An 18,908-nucleotide genomic window follows, 5' to 3' on the forward strand; every position below is an offset into this window, starting at 1 on the left:
ATGAACAAAATATATTCGAAATCCACTGATGATTCCAACGATTTTAACAAATATAATAAAGACCCATGGATTAATGTTGAACTTACCAGCACGGTTCGGTCCATGTTGTCAGTGCGCACGGTCTCTTCGTAGGTGTAATCGTGCGCGTCGGTGGATGGGAGGTTCCAGGGCTCCGAGCCCTCGGGGCTCGAGCTGCGCTCCGGCTTCACCTCGTCCCGATCAGTCCAGGGTGAGCTGGTGGCCCGCGTATCGACGAGCTCAGGAGGCGTTGGACCCGGTGTCGGCGACGCTGTGCTGTCTGGAGGCTGAACCGTTGTCGCTGTTGCCAAGTTAAACGCTTGAAGGTTATGTAAGGCAGCCGTAGGCAGCCTCACGTGTCGAACCCCCGGACGGGCCAACACAGGCTTCAAACCCGCCGGCCCTATCAACCGCTGAAGCAGCAGCGCGTTGGTCGCGCCGCCTTCGCCTCCAACAGTCAATAATTTCGGGCCTCGATTGGTAACAATAGCGATCTGCTGCCCGCCTTTCACCATAGACACTGGTAAGATGTAGTTAGCGGGCATCAGTACTGCAGTGGCTGGTTTTCCAGTGGTCCCGCGAGCGACGGTGATCGTCTGCCCGTCAGCTACTATAACATTTCTCTGAGGTTGAGGCCGAGGTTGAGTGACCGTCAGATCTTGATCAAATGTTATCTTTCGGGCCACTTTACGCGGACTGTCTTGTGGAGAGTGACTGTCTAGGCAGCTTTCTGTACAGTCCCCTTGAGAAGTACCGCAGCTACTGTCTTCCGAGCCCATCGTGCGGCAGGTGTCTTCACCGTGGACGGGACTCGTATCCCTCGTACCCGATCGGCGTGAGCTGGAACTCTTCTTGCGTTTCGATGACCCAGGGTTCGAAGGCGGATTCGACCTCCTACGTGGTGCAGGTTTATCTTTATCTGGTGAGTTTTCAACTTGCTCTTTATATTCAGCCAGTATGTACAGTATCCTTTGGGTAGTTTGCTCGTCTTCTAAAGGTTTCTGCGATGAAGTCTTTGGCGGAACAGAGGAACTCAATTTAAGGGTGTTCGGTGGATTTGAGGTTGATTTCGGTCTCGATTTTGATTTAGAGCCCACTTTCGGTTTTGATTGGGAAGACATTTCAGTGGGGGATGAGTCTGTGGTCACTGTGTGAGTTATTGCGTGCGTCGAAGATGTCGGTGAATCTGCGATACCCGAGGAGTCCGGCGAACGCACGTAAGTTGACGTCGTCGGAGTAGTCACAGTAGTTTTTCTGTTAACATACGCCACATTTAGTGACTGATTATTTCCGATAGAGTATAGCACTTGCGAGGTTGATTCTGTAGAACAGTTGCTAGAAGCGTTACCATCGGTAGTGTCTGAAGAATGAATTTTAAAAGAGCTATTGTTTGAGTTTGCACTTGGCGTAGATGTGCTTCTCTCTTTCACTTGTTCTAAAACCATGTCGAATTCTCGCAGTTGTTCTAATGTGGACGAGCTCATCTGAGATTCAGAAGAGGACGATTGATTTTCAGAAGGGACTTTAACGGGCCGGCTTGCTTGAGATGGCAATCTAATCGTTTGTTGGCCCAGTGGCGGGGCGGCTGTTAACACAAGTTGTTGGTATACCGGTTGGTTAGCACCGCCAATAACGTTTCTTTGGATTTGGAAAAACGATGGCCTAACGACTCTAGCACCGGGCACCATTTGAGGGGCTTTACTCAACATGGGTAGTTTTATTCTCATTTGCGTTAAAACTGGCTGTGGCTGAGGAGTTGGAGCATTTTCGTTCGAACCACTTGCATGACTATTACTTTCTTCTTGCGAACTGTCATTATTTGTTGAAGTCTGGCCTTGAGGGACAATTTTTATAATAGAAGGCTCGATTTCTCCCTGGTTGTTTTGAGATTGTGTTTTAGATGAGTCATCATTTATTAACTCTGTGCTAGGGACTGTTATTAAATTTATAGTTTGCCCTCCACCAATATTGACAGGTATTTGACGCGTGTAAATGACGCCACCGTGCATAGTTTGAATGTTCATGGGCGCGATTGTTTGCTTGATTTGTTGCACGATATTGGATTGCGATTGTGTAGTCACTACTGGTTTCCTAATGAGTAGTGGCGGACTTGAAATATTCCCCATGTGCTCCAAGTTAATTGCATTATCGTTCGCCGGACATTCAGCATTCTCAGAGTTGTTGTTCACGGGAGTTAAATGAGAATTGTTAGTTGCAGTTTCACCTTGTTTTTGACTGCCTTCTTGAAATACTTGTTTGCCAAAAGCTTGGTTGAATTTTGGCAAGCTAGTAGACTTTTCTAAGCCAGGCGTTTTGCTGGATGAGTTCTGTATGAATTTAGCGTAATTTTCTTCGTAGATGGAACGAGACTTAATTTCTTGTTGGCTAGCGCTTTCTTTATTGGTAGTCGAACCAGTTGGTGATGTGTTAAGTTCTTGAGACTCCGCAGGTTTCGTAGCCGGGGCCTGAACATTGGGAGTCTCAATAGGCTGCAGCCTTAAGACCATACTTCGCTGATGTGGTGCGTTCAGTTGAATAGCTTTGCCGTCCGCAGACTTGCACACGAATTGTACCATTTTTTGCTCATTTGACCCTTGTACATTAGTAAGATTCGTTAGAAGATTGACACGCTTTAGTAACTGGCCAGGGTTACCAGTCTTCTGGTTTCCTGTGTTGACAATATGGAGTAGTTGGTTCCCGCCCTGTTGGAGACCGGCATCGACCAATGAGAGGCCGCTAAATGAATTAGCTTGTGGTGTTAGAGTTCCATTTGAAGCTTGGCCCGATGTCGCATTTTTGTTTTGCACGATATGCAGGACCTGGGTAGCGTTAGGCGTGCTTATAACAGACTGTTGAGAGTTATCTACAAGAGTAATCTGATTGCCTGAAGAATTCTTTCCTTGCACAATATGCAAAACTTGAGGCCCAACTGGCGTCGACTGTGATTGGCTGTTTTCACTAGACCCCGTCTGATTCAACGGTGGGGGTAAAATTTGGGCTAAGGCTTGCTGTAGAGCCATTGCGTTAATTGATGTCTTTGAATACGTATTTGTGGTAGTTTGCGTGGTATTTACGGAGCCTTGTCGTATCTTTTGCGAAAGGATATTTACTAAAGCGTGAGCTCTAGTGTTAGTTACAGCCTCTGGTGTTGTAGTGATGCCAGCAGCGCTCATCGCATGTGCGATTTGATCCGTCTTCTCCGAGGTTCCATTTTGTTGCCGTTGCTGAGGGAACGTTTCAGAACTGTTTTTCTCAGAAGAGTCATAATTTACACTACTGGCATCAGACTTGGCTGTATTATTTTCGAATGAGTAATCCGTATTTTCGGGCGTTGTGTTGTTTAGAGTATGCAACTCTGTATCAGAAGAATTACTTTTCTCCTCTTTGATGTCTGGCAGCTCTTGTTTTATTTCAGGGCTTTCTTCTGCTTTTATTTCCATTTCAAGTGAAATCGTTTGTTCAATAAGCTCAACGTTACTGTCTTGAGATGCGAGATTAGCTTGATTTTGCTGTGCATATTCTTGGAGAGGTAAGGACAAATCGGCAGTTGTTAATTCTGTATATTCGGTTTTTATTTCAGATTGAGAATCATCGTTGGGACTATTGTCCACTGAACACTGGGACGGACTGGCGTCCGAAACCTGTGTCACTCGCGGGTCACAAGTTACTGGATTTTGAGCAGCTGCACTCACGGGAAGCTGGCCTACTTGAACCACTTGGACTATGACGTTTGTTGGAACTGGTTTTACATAATCAAAACTACAAAGACCAAAAGGGAAATCTTCCGGTGGAAATTCATCTTTTGTGTTTTGCTTTACCCAGTCAGATTTTAATTCAACTGTTGATTTCTTAAAAAATTGCCGAACCTTATCCCGTAGTTCGATGAAATTCACATGTTGCCTTATTTTCTTTATTTCATCGTCGTTGTTCGTTGTTACATGCTTGCAGTCGTCGGGGTCTACGGACTTAGAAACCGGCTGAGATTGCTTTACGTCCGACAGAGTCGCAGCCGAAATATTTGATTCGCTTTGTTTTTTCAAAATTTGGATGACTCTGCCGGACCCCTCACCAAAACCCATATTGAAATTTGTTTCACTAGCCTCAATTTTTGGGTCTTCTTGGGCGGCATCAGTTTTATTATATTCGTAACTAATTTCTTCAACAAATGTTTGTGTTGCGGGATCCGGTTGAAAACTATCATAATCTTCTAAATCAACAAATAAACGTTCATCACATACATCGTCTAGAGCGACATCATAACAAACGCTATTTATGGGCCAGTTGTCCATTAGATCTTCAATTTCAATGCATTCTTTATGAAAAGGGCGTGAATATGAAAACTTAACTGACGAACAATATTCTAGTAGTCTCTTATATTCTTTGCTGTAGGCTAATTCGATCATGCTAAATTGAGTTTGTTTTGAACAGTCAATATTTTTACCTTTCCTATATTTCTTTTCTGAAACTTTTACTTCTCTCATGCTCATTTTACGTTTTCTGGAATACGTCATTTCAGGTTCTTTTACGTGAAAATCGATATCATGTAGATCATTCGGTACATCGTAAGTCGCGCTTTCAATATTTGATTCTTGAACAAGGCTGTCGTTAGATAGGTTGCTGTTATTACTGCCTGCTTGGCTTAGTGGAAATATGTATACGTCTTCAAACTCAAAACCTTTGAGATTGATATCATCAGCATTATTAGAGCAAGGCGACGCAACGACAACTGTGTCTTCCTCAACAACGTTGGGACTTGAACATACAGCTTTTGTTTTGTCTTCATCATTTTCAGTTGTGATGTTTACAGTTAAGAAATCATCTTCTTGAATTAACTCGTACTTGCATTCCGGCTTTGATTTTAGAGGACAATTTTTGTTAGTAATTATTTCACAAGATGGTGTGTCCTTTCTAGACTGCTCCATTAAACTTAAACTTTCGATATTAAAGTCAGTTACATTCTTTTTTGTGCAGTCAGTAATACTTATTGAATTTGTTGTAGTAATGTCTTGTTTCTTTTTAGACTGTTTAGTATAATCATGATAATTAAAAGTGATTGTCTTACTATCTATAAAATCTGGTGATTTAATCTCCGAATCGTGATTTATTGCCGAAGCATCCTCCTTAGCCATTTGGGTTATTTCTTTACTGGTCATCAACGTTTCAACAATATCTATATCGGGAACGTCTGTAGCAATAACCACAACTTCAGAAACTACTTCAGGTAACTCGTCTATAGATATTTCATCTAATCTATCACTGATATCCATTTCTTCTATATGCAAAGTGTCGGTAGTTGGATCTTGGTTACTGGCATTTTTACTCATCTGATTTTCTTTAGTTACAGTAGCTTCGGTGAGCGGTATGGGAGAGTTTAATGTTTGTGTATCCTCTGTAGCATCCTTGTCGCTAGTGACAGTTTCACTGAGGTCTATACTTATTTGATCGTCACTATAAACAGTTTCACTATTATCGCTAAAAGGTTTTGGCGCAGTTACAACATGGATGCCCTCCATATTGTCTTTGTTGGAGTAGTCAATTTCGCTTAGTGAGCCAACCAAGTAATTTTCTACCTCCTTTGACTGTCTGTTGTTGCTGTTGATTATGCTCATTTGATTCTCTTCATCGTCAGTGTCAGTATTATCGCTAAGCGGTGGAGGAAACATATCTTCTTGATTGTCATCGGAGAAATCTTTTCCGAAATCAGCTTTGCTTGGTGATGAAGCAGAACTTGTTACCTCCTTCGATTGTAATAGATCGTTTGCTTCATCTCCATCGCTAGTTTGAGTATTATCGCTAAGCGGCGGTGGAGACATTTCTTCTTGGTTGTCAGTTGTCAGTATGTCTTTGTCGAAAGAGTCGAAACTTTCTACGTCCATCAATTGTAACATATTGTTTACTGCCTCTTCACTGCTCAAGTTAATATCAATTTGTTTCTCTTTGTCAGTTTCGGAAATATCGTTACGAGGCAGCGGAGAGGTTGTTTGTTGATTATCCTCTGTAATGCCTCTGTCTAAACCTTCAGTTTCGTTAGATGATGCGGCGGAATATTCTACCTCCTTCGGTTGTGATACATCTTTGACTGCCTCCTCGTTATTGATATTAATATTGATATCATTTTCGCTGTCAAATTCATTATTATCTGTGAGCGATGGCGATGTTACTTCTTGGCTGTCCTCTATGACATCCATCAAGTTAATACCTATATGTTTATTTCTGTCAGCTTCAGCATTATCGTTACGTGGCAGCGGGGATATTGTTTGTTGGTTATCCTCTATAATGTCTCTGTCTAAACCATCAGTTTCGCTAGATGATGCGGCGGAATATTCTACCTCGTTCGACTGTGATAAATTATTTACTGTCTCCTCGTTATTGATATTAATACTTATGTCACTTTCTTTTTCAAATTCATTGTTATTGGTGAGCGATGGTGACGTTACTTCTTGAATGTCCTCTATAATATCTTTGACTTCTGACGAGTTAATTTCTTTAGGTGAGCACGCGACTAAATTATCTACTTCCTTTAAAGGTGAAAGGCCATTCAGCTCTGTCTCTTCATTGCTAACGCTTATACTTGTTCGTTTATTTTCATAGCCATTTTCATTGTTATTACTACTAAACGGTGGCGGAGAGGTCAGTTTGGCGTTTTCATCTCCAACTTTTGCCAGACATATGCCAGAATTGTCATCCCTCGAATGTGTAGGTGTATCGTTTGTTGACAAATCGTTAACACCGGCTGTATTTGTTTGTTTTTCTCCATCATCACCTCCGGCACTATCGCTAAGCGATGGCGGAGACATTAGTTCTAGATTGTGCGCTGTAATCACCTTCGAATAGGGCGTATTATCGTTTACTACCTCTTGATTGAAGAAATTTTTGTTTATTTTATTTTCTTCATCAAAAGTTTCAACATAATCGCTGAGTAATGAAGGGGAAGATACTTCTCGATAGTCTGGTTCAAAATCTTTGTCGAACGTGTCAATATCGTTAGGCAAGCATGTAACACTATTTTGAACCTCATTCGATTGCAATACATTATCGTCACCCATGATTGTATCAGATTGAGCTGGTTCCAACTCTTCCGTTTCTGTATCGATGATGGAATCGACAATCATCTTTGTATCTTGTAGATTAGTCTCTTCGTGCTTGTCCTCACTTTGAGAATTCATATCATTGTTACTTGTCTTGTCAGTTTGCACAATCAGACAAACATCTTCAATGTTTTCGACAGTCGTAGTTTTATATTTGGGTTGAGCTTCAAAAGTGTCTGACTGGAAGTCCATATTTTCTTTACTTATGGCCATACTAGGAGTTTCAAGGCTGGAGTTGAAACTTTTCAACGCTAATGTCCTTAATTTCAATACTTTACTCGAAACAATATCACCTCCAACTTCTTCCGCTTTTCTTTTTAATTTATTTGGCGAAGATTTGATTTTTAAAATTAATTCTCTTCTTCGCGCAAATTCCCAACGGCATAGTAAATTGGGATTATCTTCTAGGAACTTTAGTGTTATCGTTAGAAGTTTGGGTGTTTCGAATGCCATTATAAGTTTTTCTGCACTCTCAGTGTTATTGTTATCACAAACGGGCAACAGATTTCGGAGTTCTGTTACTGGTACGTTAGATGACGCTGATAGAATTTCTTGAGTACTATATCCAAATTTTGTCATGGTCCATTCAGAATCACAAGTCGATGGAAGCAGTACTTTAGATTCTTTGACCAATTCAGTTTTTAGTTTATTGCGCAACTGTACTAACGTATCGTAAATCTCCATAACCGGTGAAGTACAGTATGGGTTTTCCAGAGAAGGCTGACTGTCATCATCCCAACTATTTAAAATTGATAATGAAGGACAACGTGATAACTGTGGTGAACTACATGGTTCATCAACATCAAATTCAATGAAATCGTCAGCATTGTCTTGGTTAATCTCGTCTGTTTCTCTATCACTTGTCTTTTCACCCCTTCTACAAACGCGTTCAGTTTGAAGAATTGAGTTATTAAGCCGCTCCATTTTAACATAGCAATGCTTCATTTTTTTCATAAGTTCATATTTCTTAATAAGCGTTTCGCATTTAACAATTTTCACAACACATTTTTTAAGATTATATTTTTCTTCATTTCTGATTATCTTATTTTCTTCCGTCGCAACATTAGTTACCATTTTGGTTTCGTCACAACTTTTATTTTGTTGCTGAACGTCTGCTAAAAGGACCACTTCCTCGTCGTCATTTTCAGTTATGTCAATTACTGGAGTTTCCGCAGGAACTATGCCTAGGTCTTGTAGTAGTGCGCTCTTCAAATTAACAACAGCGGCTCCACTCTTGACAGGAGAAGGGAGGTTAACTTTGTCTGTTTCTACACCAAGATTTTGTAACAATAAATTCGCCAACACGGCCTTTACAGGTTCAATGTTTTTATTATCGTCAGACTCTAGTGTTTGGGTTTCTACGCCGTCATTAGAAGAATCGTCAATTTCTATGACATCAGTCGTATCTGAAACTATAGGAGTAGTTTGTGCCAATAAAGGAGTAGGTGCCGTTTGTGCATGGGTTAATTTATCAGCATTAGAGTCAACTTCTTGAGTAATTATACTTGTCATAGATGATGCAAAAGATAACAGTTTAGTCTGATGTCTGGTCAGTAATGAGTTCTTTTCCAACGGCAATGATTTTGATTTGGGCTTCGTTCTATTGCTTTTAAATAAGTCACCTTTAAGCATTTTGACTTCGCATCTTTGGTCAAACTTTTTCTGATGTAGGGCAATTGTTTCTTGATCATGATTGGTGCAATATTTGCCATATTCAGTGTTAAAACTACGAGTCTGTAGCTCGTCGTCTTCGTCGTCACTGATTAAATTTACAGTATCAATAGGTTTAGACGCAGCGTCTGCCTGTTTAATACGTAAATCCTGAATTCGATAAAATATTTTAGTGGTATCATTATTCATCTGGACTTGTTTATAATTCACATTGTATTTTCCCGCGTGTCCCTCTAGCATAGCCCGCATGGTAGGGTGCTCGAACAAAGAATCGAAATCAGCATGTACTTTACCTGTAAACGTAGCTTTGATTACTTTGCCATTCGGAAGAGAAACGCGAACTATTTTTTTATTTGGGTCGTCTAAAGGTTCTTCTTCAATTTTTATATCTCCTTTAGTGTATGTCCCTGTCTTTTCACTATTTTCAATACCAATGGCATTTTTACGACTAGCGTTTATCAATGCATTAGTCGTTGTTTGTAATTCAGGCCTTTCGATCTCATTAAGATTGTCATGTTGTGTTTCTGGCTTGGCATTTATATTAGACTGTTTCTGGTTTGATAACTGTCGATCGACAATTTTGTGTTCTTCCACCTTTTCAGTGCTAAAGTTCTGATTTGCACTTTTGTCATTGAGAACTTCATTGATATTTTCCTTACACAAAAGCGACTTACTTGTATCTATGGTTTCCTGTTGCCCTTTACTCAAAGTTTCATCAAGCGGGTTACATTTTAGTATTGCAGTATTTGAATGTACATCCGTCGTGTTCTTTTGTTGAGTTTCTGCTGTTGAAGTTTCGATGATTTCCTCAACATCGTCTTCCACCACCAACACGGGACTATTATTAACGTTAGGGCACTCTAGGGGTGGTTGTTGCGCTGGTGTTCGCGGATCGGTTTCAATATTTATTTCACTTTCAGCATTTGTTGGCATCGTAGTGCCTGCTGTATTTGGTGAAATAATAATAGTGTTGGATTTGATGACCGTCGTTGTATCTGTTGGCATCTCTGTGTTCGAAACAATATTCAATATTTGTGACTTATTATTTTTAAATTCATCTCTTCGGACTTCTATATAACCACGTCTCTGAACTGAACTAGGTACATTTCCTGTTGTATCAGAATGTTTAACCACGTTTTGATCATTAAGCGGTAAATTGACAGCCAGATCTTGTTTTACACAGTTTTGGTCATCAACTACCACCGACTTCAATTTATTAGTTTCACCAAGCAGAATTGTTGAATCAACTGCAGTATTTTGTTTAATGACTTTCTTGTCTTCGATTACAGTTGCCTTTAACTCATTTGCTTCATCAACAACAAGCGGAGGGCCGGTAGCTTCAGAACCAGAAGTTTTGGGTATTGCTTTTACATCGATTTTATTCGAAGTACACTTTTTGGCGATAACACAGTCGTTAGTGTCGTTATCTATATCTTTATTTGCTAATATTGTTAAATTCTGATTTTTAGCGATAACAATTGCTTCCTTCACAGATGTTTTGGCGGGCGTACTTTTAATAACAAGCTGATCGTCTAGTTGATCTTTTAGTTTTTCTATCACCACTGTTGGTTCCAATTTTTTATTAAATTGAGATGTGACTTCAGTATTTTTTATAACTTCTAATTGTTTATCTTGTTCTGTTACTGAATCATTTGATAAATCTTCAGGCTTGTGAGCCGGCGTACTTTTAATAACAAGTTGACCGCCTAGTTGATCTTTTAGTTTTTCTATCACCACTGTTGGTTCCAATTTCTTATTAAATTGAGATGTGACTTCAGTATTTTTTATAACTTCTAATTGTTTATCTTGTTCTGTTACTGAATCATTTGATGTATCTTCAGGCTTGTGAGCCGACGTACTTTTAATAACAATTTGACCGCCTAGTTGATCTTTTAGTTTTTTTATCACTACTGTTGGTTCCAATTTCTTATTAAATTGAGATGTGACTTCAGTATTTTTGATAACTTCTAATTGTTTATCTTGTTCTGTTACTGAATCATTTGATTCCAGTTCTTGCATCGATGTATCTTCAAGCTTGCGAGCCTCAAGCATTGCAACTGAGGACTTTAATACTATAGAACTGTTTAGCTCTTCTTCAAAATCAATTAATTCGTTAGTATCAGCAACATTTTGTTGCGTTTCTAATGGACTTGAGGGTTCATTTTTATCTTTTTTATTTTTGTTGAGTATTCTATTTGAAGCACGCTTTGTCATTTTTATGCTGTCTTTATTTTCATTTTTTACAATAGTAACAGTCGTATTCTCATGCGTAATAGCATTATCTTTTACTTTTAGTTTGATTGTATTTCTATTAAGTGGCATTCGAGGACGTTTAACAGGTGCCACTTTTTTATTTGTTATCTTATTCGATGATCTTAGCCAAATACGACGGCAAGATTGTTTGTTCTCTTTTGCACTTGACGCTTGAACTGTAGAAACTATATTTTCATTATTCGCTTCAGTTGCTGGAGTCTTTACACTTGCGGTTGCCGCTACAATGCCATTTTTAGTGCTTGGCATTAATCTGGGATTAGGTTTAACAGTGCCGTTTTTCGGCGATTCCTGTTGTAAAAGCTTTCCTAGAGTTACGTTTTTACTTAACGGTGTGTACGTGAGAGCTATAGGTGGAAGCCCGCCCAAGTGACTTATCTTTCTATTTATAAGGGACTGGCGCTTTAGTTCTATTCTCTGCTTGTCTTGTTCCGTTTTCAAAGGGACATCGTCATTCGACAACCTGCTTATATGAGATTCCTTTTCGACATCATCCGTATGATTTTCATGCACTTTAGTTAGCACCTTTCTTTCACTATTCCTGTTCATATTAAAATCTAGGTTTGGAGGTTCGGGAGTCTCACTTACGGCATCTGAAAGTCTAAGTGCAGTTTCCAAGCTTATGCTATCTTCAACTGGCGTGTCCAAATCCTCTTTTTCGAAGTCTTGAGTGACGTGTTCATTTCCGATTGCGGTTGGGTTTGATACATTCGTGGTAGTCGTAGCGTTGCCGATAATGAATGGATTTATGACCGGTGCGGCAAACTGCGTAGTTTGGTATAATGCTAAATTAGGGGCTGCGTTTACAGCAAATACATTTTGGTTTATTGCGCAAAGTTCGGCATTCACTTGACTCTCATGGATACGTATCGTTGGGTATGGATCGTAAACAAGATCTTGGCGTATAACAACAACAGGCGCAGATTGGGGCACCGATGCAAGTATTACATTCGTCGGTAAAATATTGTTCACATATTGGTGCGCTTCTATATGCGTCAGTATATTGTTAGCTGTATTCTGAGCTACTTGATCTGTTATGATTGTGGTAGTTGGTGCATATTGCTGCACCGTCTCAGATTTACTTTCTGTTGGACTGTTTTCTTTATGTGTTGCAGCTGGATGACTAGAATTATTTACTATCACAGTTGTATAGTCAGTTGTGGAGTAGGTATTCACGCCAGAACCACCGAAACTATCTGCTGCAGTTGAATTGGTTTGATTTTTACGTATGATTGTCTTAGGATTACCAATGTGTGTTTTTTCCTTAGATGTACTAGCTGCCTTGGAAACATTAGAGTTTGATTTTGGAATGTGTCTATGACTTTTCCCTTTAGCCACCACTGGTGCAGTTTGAACGGTATAAGCGTCCTCGTCAGAAGATATTTCTCCTAATTCTCGACGTAAATCGTCGTCTATTAGATCGTCTAGCATATCGAAATCTGAATTAGGAATCGCGGAAGTACGAGGAACTTCCCTAGTCATATTTTGACTAGATTGTTTATTGTGGACTTCAAGTTTCTTAAGCATTTCTGAAGATGTCTTTTTGATAACTTCAGCATTTCTAGGCTTTTTAGGTACTTCGGAATGTTTATCAGTGCTTGGGTTACGAGTAGTTGAGCTAGCTTTTGAGCTATAGTGTTCGCGTTTCTTAGTGTCAGAAGATTTATTCTGTAATAAACTTTGTCCAGGCTCGCTCACACGCTTGCCACTTGTCCTTGAACTGCCTTGAGAATATTTTCCTGGGTCTTTCTTTAGCGCTAGCTCTAAGGCATTAGGACCAAGCGGCTCTGTTTTTCGGGCTCTTATAGCATCCATAACGCGTTTCCACTCATCATCTGACGATGATTCTTTCTTCGTCGAGCATGTGTCTAGGATATTGATGTTTTTTACTTTGGTGCCCACTAATGTTTGTTTTGAAACCTCAGTTTCTACTTTAGTTTGAGGATTTAGAGTCTGGTGCGATCCGTCGCTCGTTAAAGACCCCATTGAGGCATTATCTATGTATATATTGACATTTGGTTTCATAAGAGTTGGATTGCGCAGTAGGAGTAGTAAGTCCGCGTCTTCTCTATTCGGCAGATTGTCAGCAGCATTGTGAATGGTGGTAGGCGTATTGCTATGAGGCTGAACGGTAGGAGACCCTGTAGACTCTAACATACTAGACAGTAGGGGACAACCTCTCTTTAAGGCCGAGCCAGATTGGTCGATTCTCCTAATCGCTTTCTGTGGGTCTCGTGCATCCGGGTTCGTTATACCGACCCTAGATATTGTTATTTCATTTTTCAGGCATTTGGCCTTACTTAATTTGTGTTCAATTATCTTTTTGTTTAGTTCTACATTAATAGAGTCTGTTAGCGGTACTTTGATTTCGTTTTGCTTATTCTTATGCATGTAACTGAGTCGAGAGAAAGTGGTAGGAACATTCTCAGATTTCTTTTGTTGTAACGGCTGTTTGGCACATTGAGGAGTTACTAAATCTGTCCTTTTTACTGTTGTTGAAGGTGTTTGAATAGTCAATTTAACATCTTTATTTAAAGCTACAGAGACATTTTTGTCAGCGCCTGCATGTATAGATTTATAAATTTCCTTCAAAAACTCGTCAATTTCATTAGTTTCTGATATAAGTGGAGTCTTAGTATCAACTCTCTCTCGGTTTTGAATTGTACCACTTCGACAAGTTTGTGCGCTATTATTAGAATGCAAGGGTTGAGCCGAATTTAATGCATCACTGTGCGATGTAATATTATACGGTTTCACATTACTTGCTCGACCATGTAGCATATCTTGAGGTGTAGGGATGTGTCTTTTTGTAGCATTGTAACTCGATGTTGGTACCTCTGTAATATTTTGCATAGAATTGCTCAGCTTTTGCCTCTCATACAACGTTTGTGATCGCATAAGCTCGCTATTCAAATTCGTCATTTGACTATTTACATTTTGCACGGGTTTAGACATATAAGTTCGATGTATATTGCTGTTCGCTGGCGATTTAGTGAAATCATCTTTAGCCGTCGTGATTTGACTTGGTGGTTTAATGACGGTATTGCTAATAATTTTTGGCGAGAGCTGTGAAACATTAGCTTTTACGTGCTGCTGACTGAAGTAATTAGGGTCATTTATTAGAAGCGGTTTCTTCGGAAGTTCTTGTTTATCCGTAGATAAGTTTTGCATGGATTTGTGTAAGGGATGATACACTATTGTTGGCTTCGGTGGCGTAACATTTAGATCATGCGGCCTCACATGTTCTGCTGTTTTCGCCGGAGAAGCGTAGTTTGTTTGAGTACTATTTAGTGACTGGTTAAGAATCACATTCTGTACAGCTTTTACGGGACTATGTGTTGTGTATTCACTAAGTTTTTGGCTTTCAGTCAGCACGTTTTGTGACATGTGCACCGGATCATTGTATTGCTGCGGATACTTCTGTGAGTTATATACAATCTGCTGACTCTGTAGTTTATCTTTAGACTCTTTGCAAGGTGTTCTAGACATATAATCAATAGTGCCTTTCAATATATTATTCATGTCATTTGACATAGTTTCCAATTGTTTACATTGTTTTTTATTCAAGTAGACCTTAGGTACATCATCTGGATTGTATATTTTCATGCCAACAAGTGAACTGCCTTGCGTTGGAGTGTGTGCCGGCGGTGGTCTAGCCAAGTTGGTATGTGTCGGAGTATGGCTTGGAGCTGGTCTAACCATGTTAGTCTGTATTGGAGTATGGGCTGAGGGTGGTCTAGCCAAGTTGGTATATGTCTGTGTAAAGGCTGAGGGTGGTCTAGCCAAGTTGGTCTGTGTTTGAGTATGGGCTGGAGCTGGTCTAGCCACGGCTCTTAGTTTATTTTGGTTCCTTCTAAACTGTAGGAGTTTGTGTAGACTGGATTTCACTTGTGGGTTGACTACGTGTCTGTGAGCTAGTTGGTTAGGCGTCAAGTAAGGCGATTTCGCTCTCGTCACATCAGAGTCACTACTTGTCGTCGTGACTGTTGGTGAGCTCATGGGTCGAGTTTTAATGTCATTTATCACAGGGCTTTGCATCTCACTTTTAATTGTAGTTTTAGTATTGTCTAGTTTTTGACGATCTGCACTAAGTCTTTCTGGCGATTTGAGTTCGTCCATAGAGAACACTCCATCGACCAGAACGCTATGATCGTCTGAGATTTGATCACTGTTAGTGACACTAACGTAGCTAAACGTGGACTCTCTTCGACGTTCCTTTTTCTTTCTTACTCTCTTTTCTCCATCCTGCACTGGTGAGGACACTTTAGCGACTTTCATTCCCAGTAAACAGTTCAATGACCCTGCCGCTGGTTGTTCAGACTTGTCTTTCTTTCTCTCCTTTTTGGTTTTCTTATCTTTGTCTTTTCGTCGCTCCGTGCTGCCATCTTTGCTGTCATCTCGTTTGTGTGTCTTCTTCTTTCTCTGTTCCTTATCCTTCTCTTTTGCGCGTTTTTTCTTTTCCTTCTTGGCGTCTGCTATAGTGCTGAGCGGGTCTTCGTCTTCAGAATCGACGACACTTGCCTTAGACTTTTTCTTGCCGAATCCCCGATCTACTTCGCTGTCGTCGGCACTTTCCGTCTGTTCGGGATCGAAGAATGCGTTTTGCCATATCTCTTCTGGCTCCTCGAATTGGACCTCATGTTCATACCCTGCGGAAGATTATAGTTGGTTTAGGCATGGACAAAAATATTACAGTATAAAAATAATTTACGTAACTTTATGTGAAAAAAAAAAAATTAATGTTGACTTTTAAACTGTAAATAAGGTTAGAGACCCAACACATTAGCGTTTTAAGAGCGTGGGCGTCTAGTGAGCGCTATGGAAAATGATATCTCTGCGCAGTTGCGCCAACGTTCCGTCGAGCAGCAGCCATAGGGTAGACTAGACGATGCTCGGGATATGCTAGTATTGGGTTTCTCTTAATTTCAGCACGGAATTTGTTCAGGGCCCTCTCTGACCCGGCTGACCCCCTGAAATGGAACGAACCTTTCTCAATGCCGTAATAGACATCATTCTCATCATCCTCCTCCTCGGGCAGATGCTGGTAGGCGTTGGGGTCCAGGTTGAGGTACTTGAGCTCGGTGGTGACGGCGCGGGTGCCTCCGCGGGTCTTCTCCATGTACGACCGGCAGTTCTCCAGGAGAACCTCCCTGGAACAATTATGAGATGGAATGTAGTTAAGTAATACAGAGAAAGCAGCAACTCAAGTAGAGGTAAAGAACAGACAGGTATATGTACAGTGAAAATACAACATTAACCATACTCGGCAAACTTCGAGTGACAAATATATTGTCAGGTGCGTGTGGCACGGCAATAAACGGCCGAGTACCTACTGTTAATTCTAGATTTTACTGCAATATTCGCATAAGTCAATAAATTAGATCATAATACTGTGTGCTATTTCAGTCGGAGAATCATGAGAGATTTTCACCAAGTTTCTCTTTATGCAGTACCTGTCTTTACTAGTTTTTATTATTTGCTAACCTGTCCATATCCCACGACAGAGTCTTGACCCTCGGCCCAGAGAGCAGAACAGCCAGATCCTGGCACAGTTCTGGCTCCAGCCCCAAAGCCTCCCCTTCAGTGAGGATAGCAGTGGACAGCACGTTAGCCTGGTGCTGCTGGGACTGCTTCAGCTGAAGGGTCTCCGACGTTTTGACGAGGTTGCTCTGTGTTCGGCTGTCGTTCGCCCAGCTGCCGTACTCCGATGTGGTTTCTGGAGTGGATTCTTGGGCCTGGATGAAGAAAGTGTATTCCGTTAGACTTGGTTTCTGTTGGATTTGGAGGGTCGGATTGAGGACGGGTCGTAGTTTAGAGACTTTGGGAGACCCTCGCAAGAATAGAATAAAGCGCATCGTTCAAGGGAAAAAAGCTCTGGGTTTGCGTGCGGATCCATGAGATAGGTTTTTTCTTTTCATCCCAAGAGAGTCCTATAATTGTATACCGCTGTCGACTGATAGAAATGTTTGAACACATTCAGTGCCGAAAACCCGGTATCGTCTTGGGTCGTCCCATTCGTTTTTCGTCAAGTTCTTAAATTAGTCCTATTCTGCTTTCGTCACTCATGCTACATACGTCACAATCGTCGGTGGCTTTCAATGTAGAATGAGTGACGAAAGCAGAATACGCCTCCGACTCCTGGAACTGTACCTGCGGCAGCCTCGGCGGCGGCTTGGTGCAGGCGACGCGCTCGTAGTGCTCGCGCGCGGGGTGCACGCTGAAGGCGGTGAGCGCGCACTCGGCGCGCAGGCGCACGCTGTCCGCCAGGCGCCCGCCCAGCTGCGTGAACCAGCCCGCCAGCGTCTGCGAGTACAGCCGCGCCTCCGACTCCTGGAACTGTACCTGCGGCAGCCTCGGCGGCGGCTTGGTGCAGGCGACGCGCTCGTAGTGCTCGCGCGCGGGGTGCACGCTGAAGGCGGTGAGCGCGCACTCGGCGCGCAGGCGCACGCTGTCCGCCAGGCGCCCGCCCAGCTGCGTGAACCAGCCCGCCAGCGTCTGCGAGTACAGCCGCGCCTCCGACTCCTGGAACTGTACCTGCGGCAGCCTCGGCGGCGGCTTGGTGCAGGCGACGCGCTCGTAGTGCTCGCGCGCGGGGTGCACGCTGAAGGCGGTGAGCGCGCACTCGGCGCGCAGGCGCACGCTGTCCGCCAGGCGCCCGCCCAGCTGCGTGAACCAGCCCGCCAGCGTCTGCGAGTACAGCCGCGCCTCCGACTCCTGGAACTGTACCTGCGGCAGCCTCGGCGGCGGCTTGGTGCAGGCGACGCGCTCGTAGTGCTCGCGCGCGGGGTGCACGCTGAAGGCGGTGAGCGCGCACTCGGCGCGCAGGCGCACGCTGTCCGCCAGGCGCCCGCCCAGCTGCGTGAACCAGCCCGCCAGCGTCTGCGAGTACAGCCGCGCCTCCGACTCCTGGAACTGTACCTGCGGCAGCCTCGGCGGCGGCTTGGTGCAGGCGACGCGCTCGTAGTGCTCGCGCGCGGGGTGCACGCTGAAGGCGGTGAGCGCGCACTCGGCGCGCAGGCGCACGCTGTCCGCCAGGCGCCCGCCCAGCTGCGTGAACCAGCCCGCCAGCGTCTGCGAGTACAGCCGCGCCTCCGACTCCTGGAACTGTACCTGCGGCAGCCTCGGCGGCGGCTTGGTGCAGGCGACGCGCTCGTAGTGCTCGCGCGCGGGGTGCACGCTGAAGGCGGTGAGCGCGCACTCGGCGCGCAGGCGCACGCTGTCCGCCAGGCGCCCGCCCAGCTGCGTGAACCAGCCCGCCAGCGTCTGCGAGTACAGCCGCGCCTCCGACTCCTGGAACTGTACCTGCGGCAGCCTCGGCGGCGGCTTGGTGCAGGCGACGCGCTCGTAGTGCTCGCGCGCGGGGTGCACGCTGAAGGCGGTGAGCGCGCACTCGGCGCGCAGGCGCACGCTGTCCGCCAGGCGCCCGCCCAGCTGCGTGAACCAGCCCGCCAGCGTCTGCGAGTACAGCCGCGCCTCCGACTCCTGGAACTGTACCTGCGGCAGCCTCGGCGGCGGCTTGGTGCAGGCGACGCGCTCGTAGTGCTCGCGCGCGGGGTGCACGCTGAAGGCGGTGAGCGCGCACTCGGCGCGCAGGCGCACGCTGTCCGCCAGGCGCCCGCCCAGCTGCGTGAACCAGCCCGCCAGCGTCTGCGAGTACAGCCGCGCCTCCGACTCCTGGAACTGTACCTGCGGCAGCCTCGGCGGCGGCTTGGTGCAGGCGACGCGCTCGTAGTGCTCGCGCGCGGGGTGCACGCTGAAGGCGGTGAGCGCGCACTCGGCGCGCAGGCGCACGCTGTCCGCCAGGCGCCCGCCCAGCTGCGTGAACCAGCCCGCCAGCGTCTGCGAGTACAGCCGCGCCTC

At 43.8% G+C, this 18,908-nt stretch overlaps 1 protein-coding gene across 1 annotated transcript in view; it reads right to left on the reverse strand.

The window, feature by feature from the left end:
• Positions 1 to 18,908, reverse strand: part of LOC134675561 (uncharacterized) — a 51,905-nt gene that overhangs the window by 8,373 nt on the left and 24,624 nt on the right. The window contains exons 10-12 of the mRNA XM_063533841.1: positions 16,533 to 16,797; positions 16,035 to 16,198; positions 87 to 15,697 (exon numbers count right to left, since the gene is read on the reverse strand). Coding sequence (XP_063389911.1) covers positions 87 to 15,697; positions 16,035 to 16,198; positions 16,533 to 16,797 — 16,040 coding nt within the window. The remainder of the gene's footprint in view (positions 1 to 86; positions 15,698 to 16,034; positions 16,199 to 16,532; positions 16,798 to 18,908) is intronic.

Source organism: Cydia fagiglandana, chromosome 22 (genome assembly GCF_963556715.1).
Source record: "Cydia fagiglandana chromosome 22, ilCydFagi1.1, whole genome shotgun sequence".
Taxonomy (NCBI): Eukaryota; Metazoa; Arthropoda; class Insecta; order Lepidoptera; family Tortricidae; genus Cydia; species Cydia fagiglandana.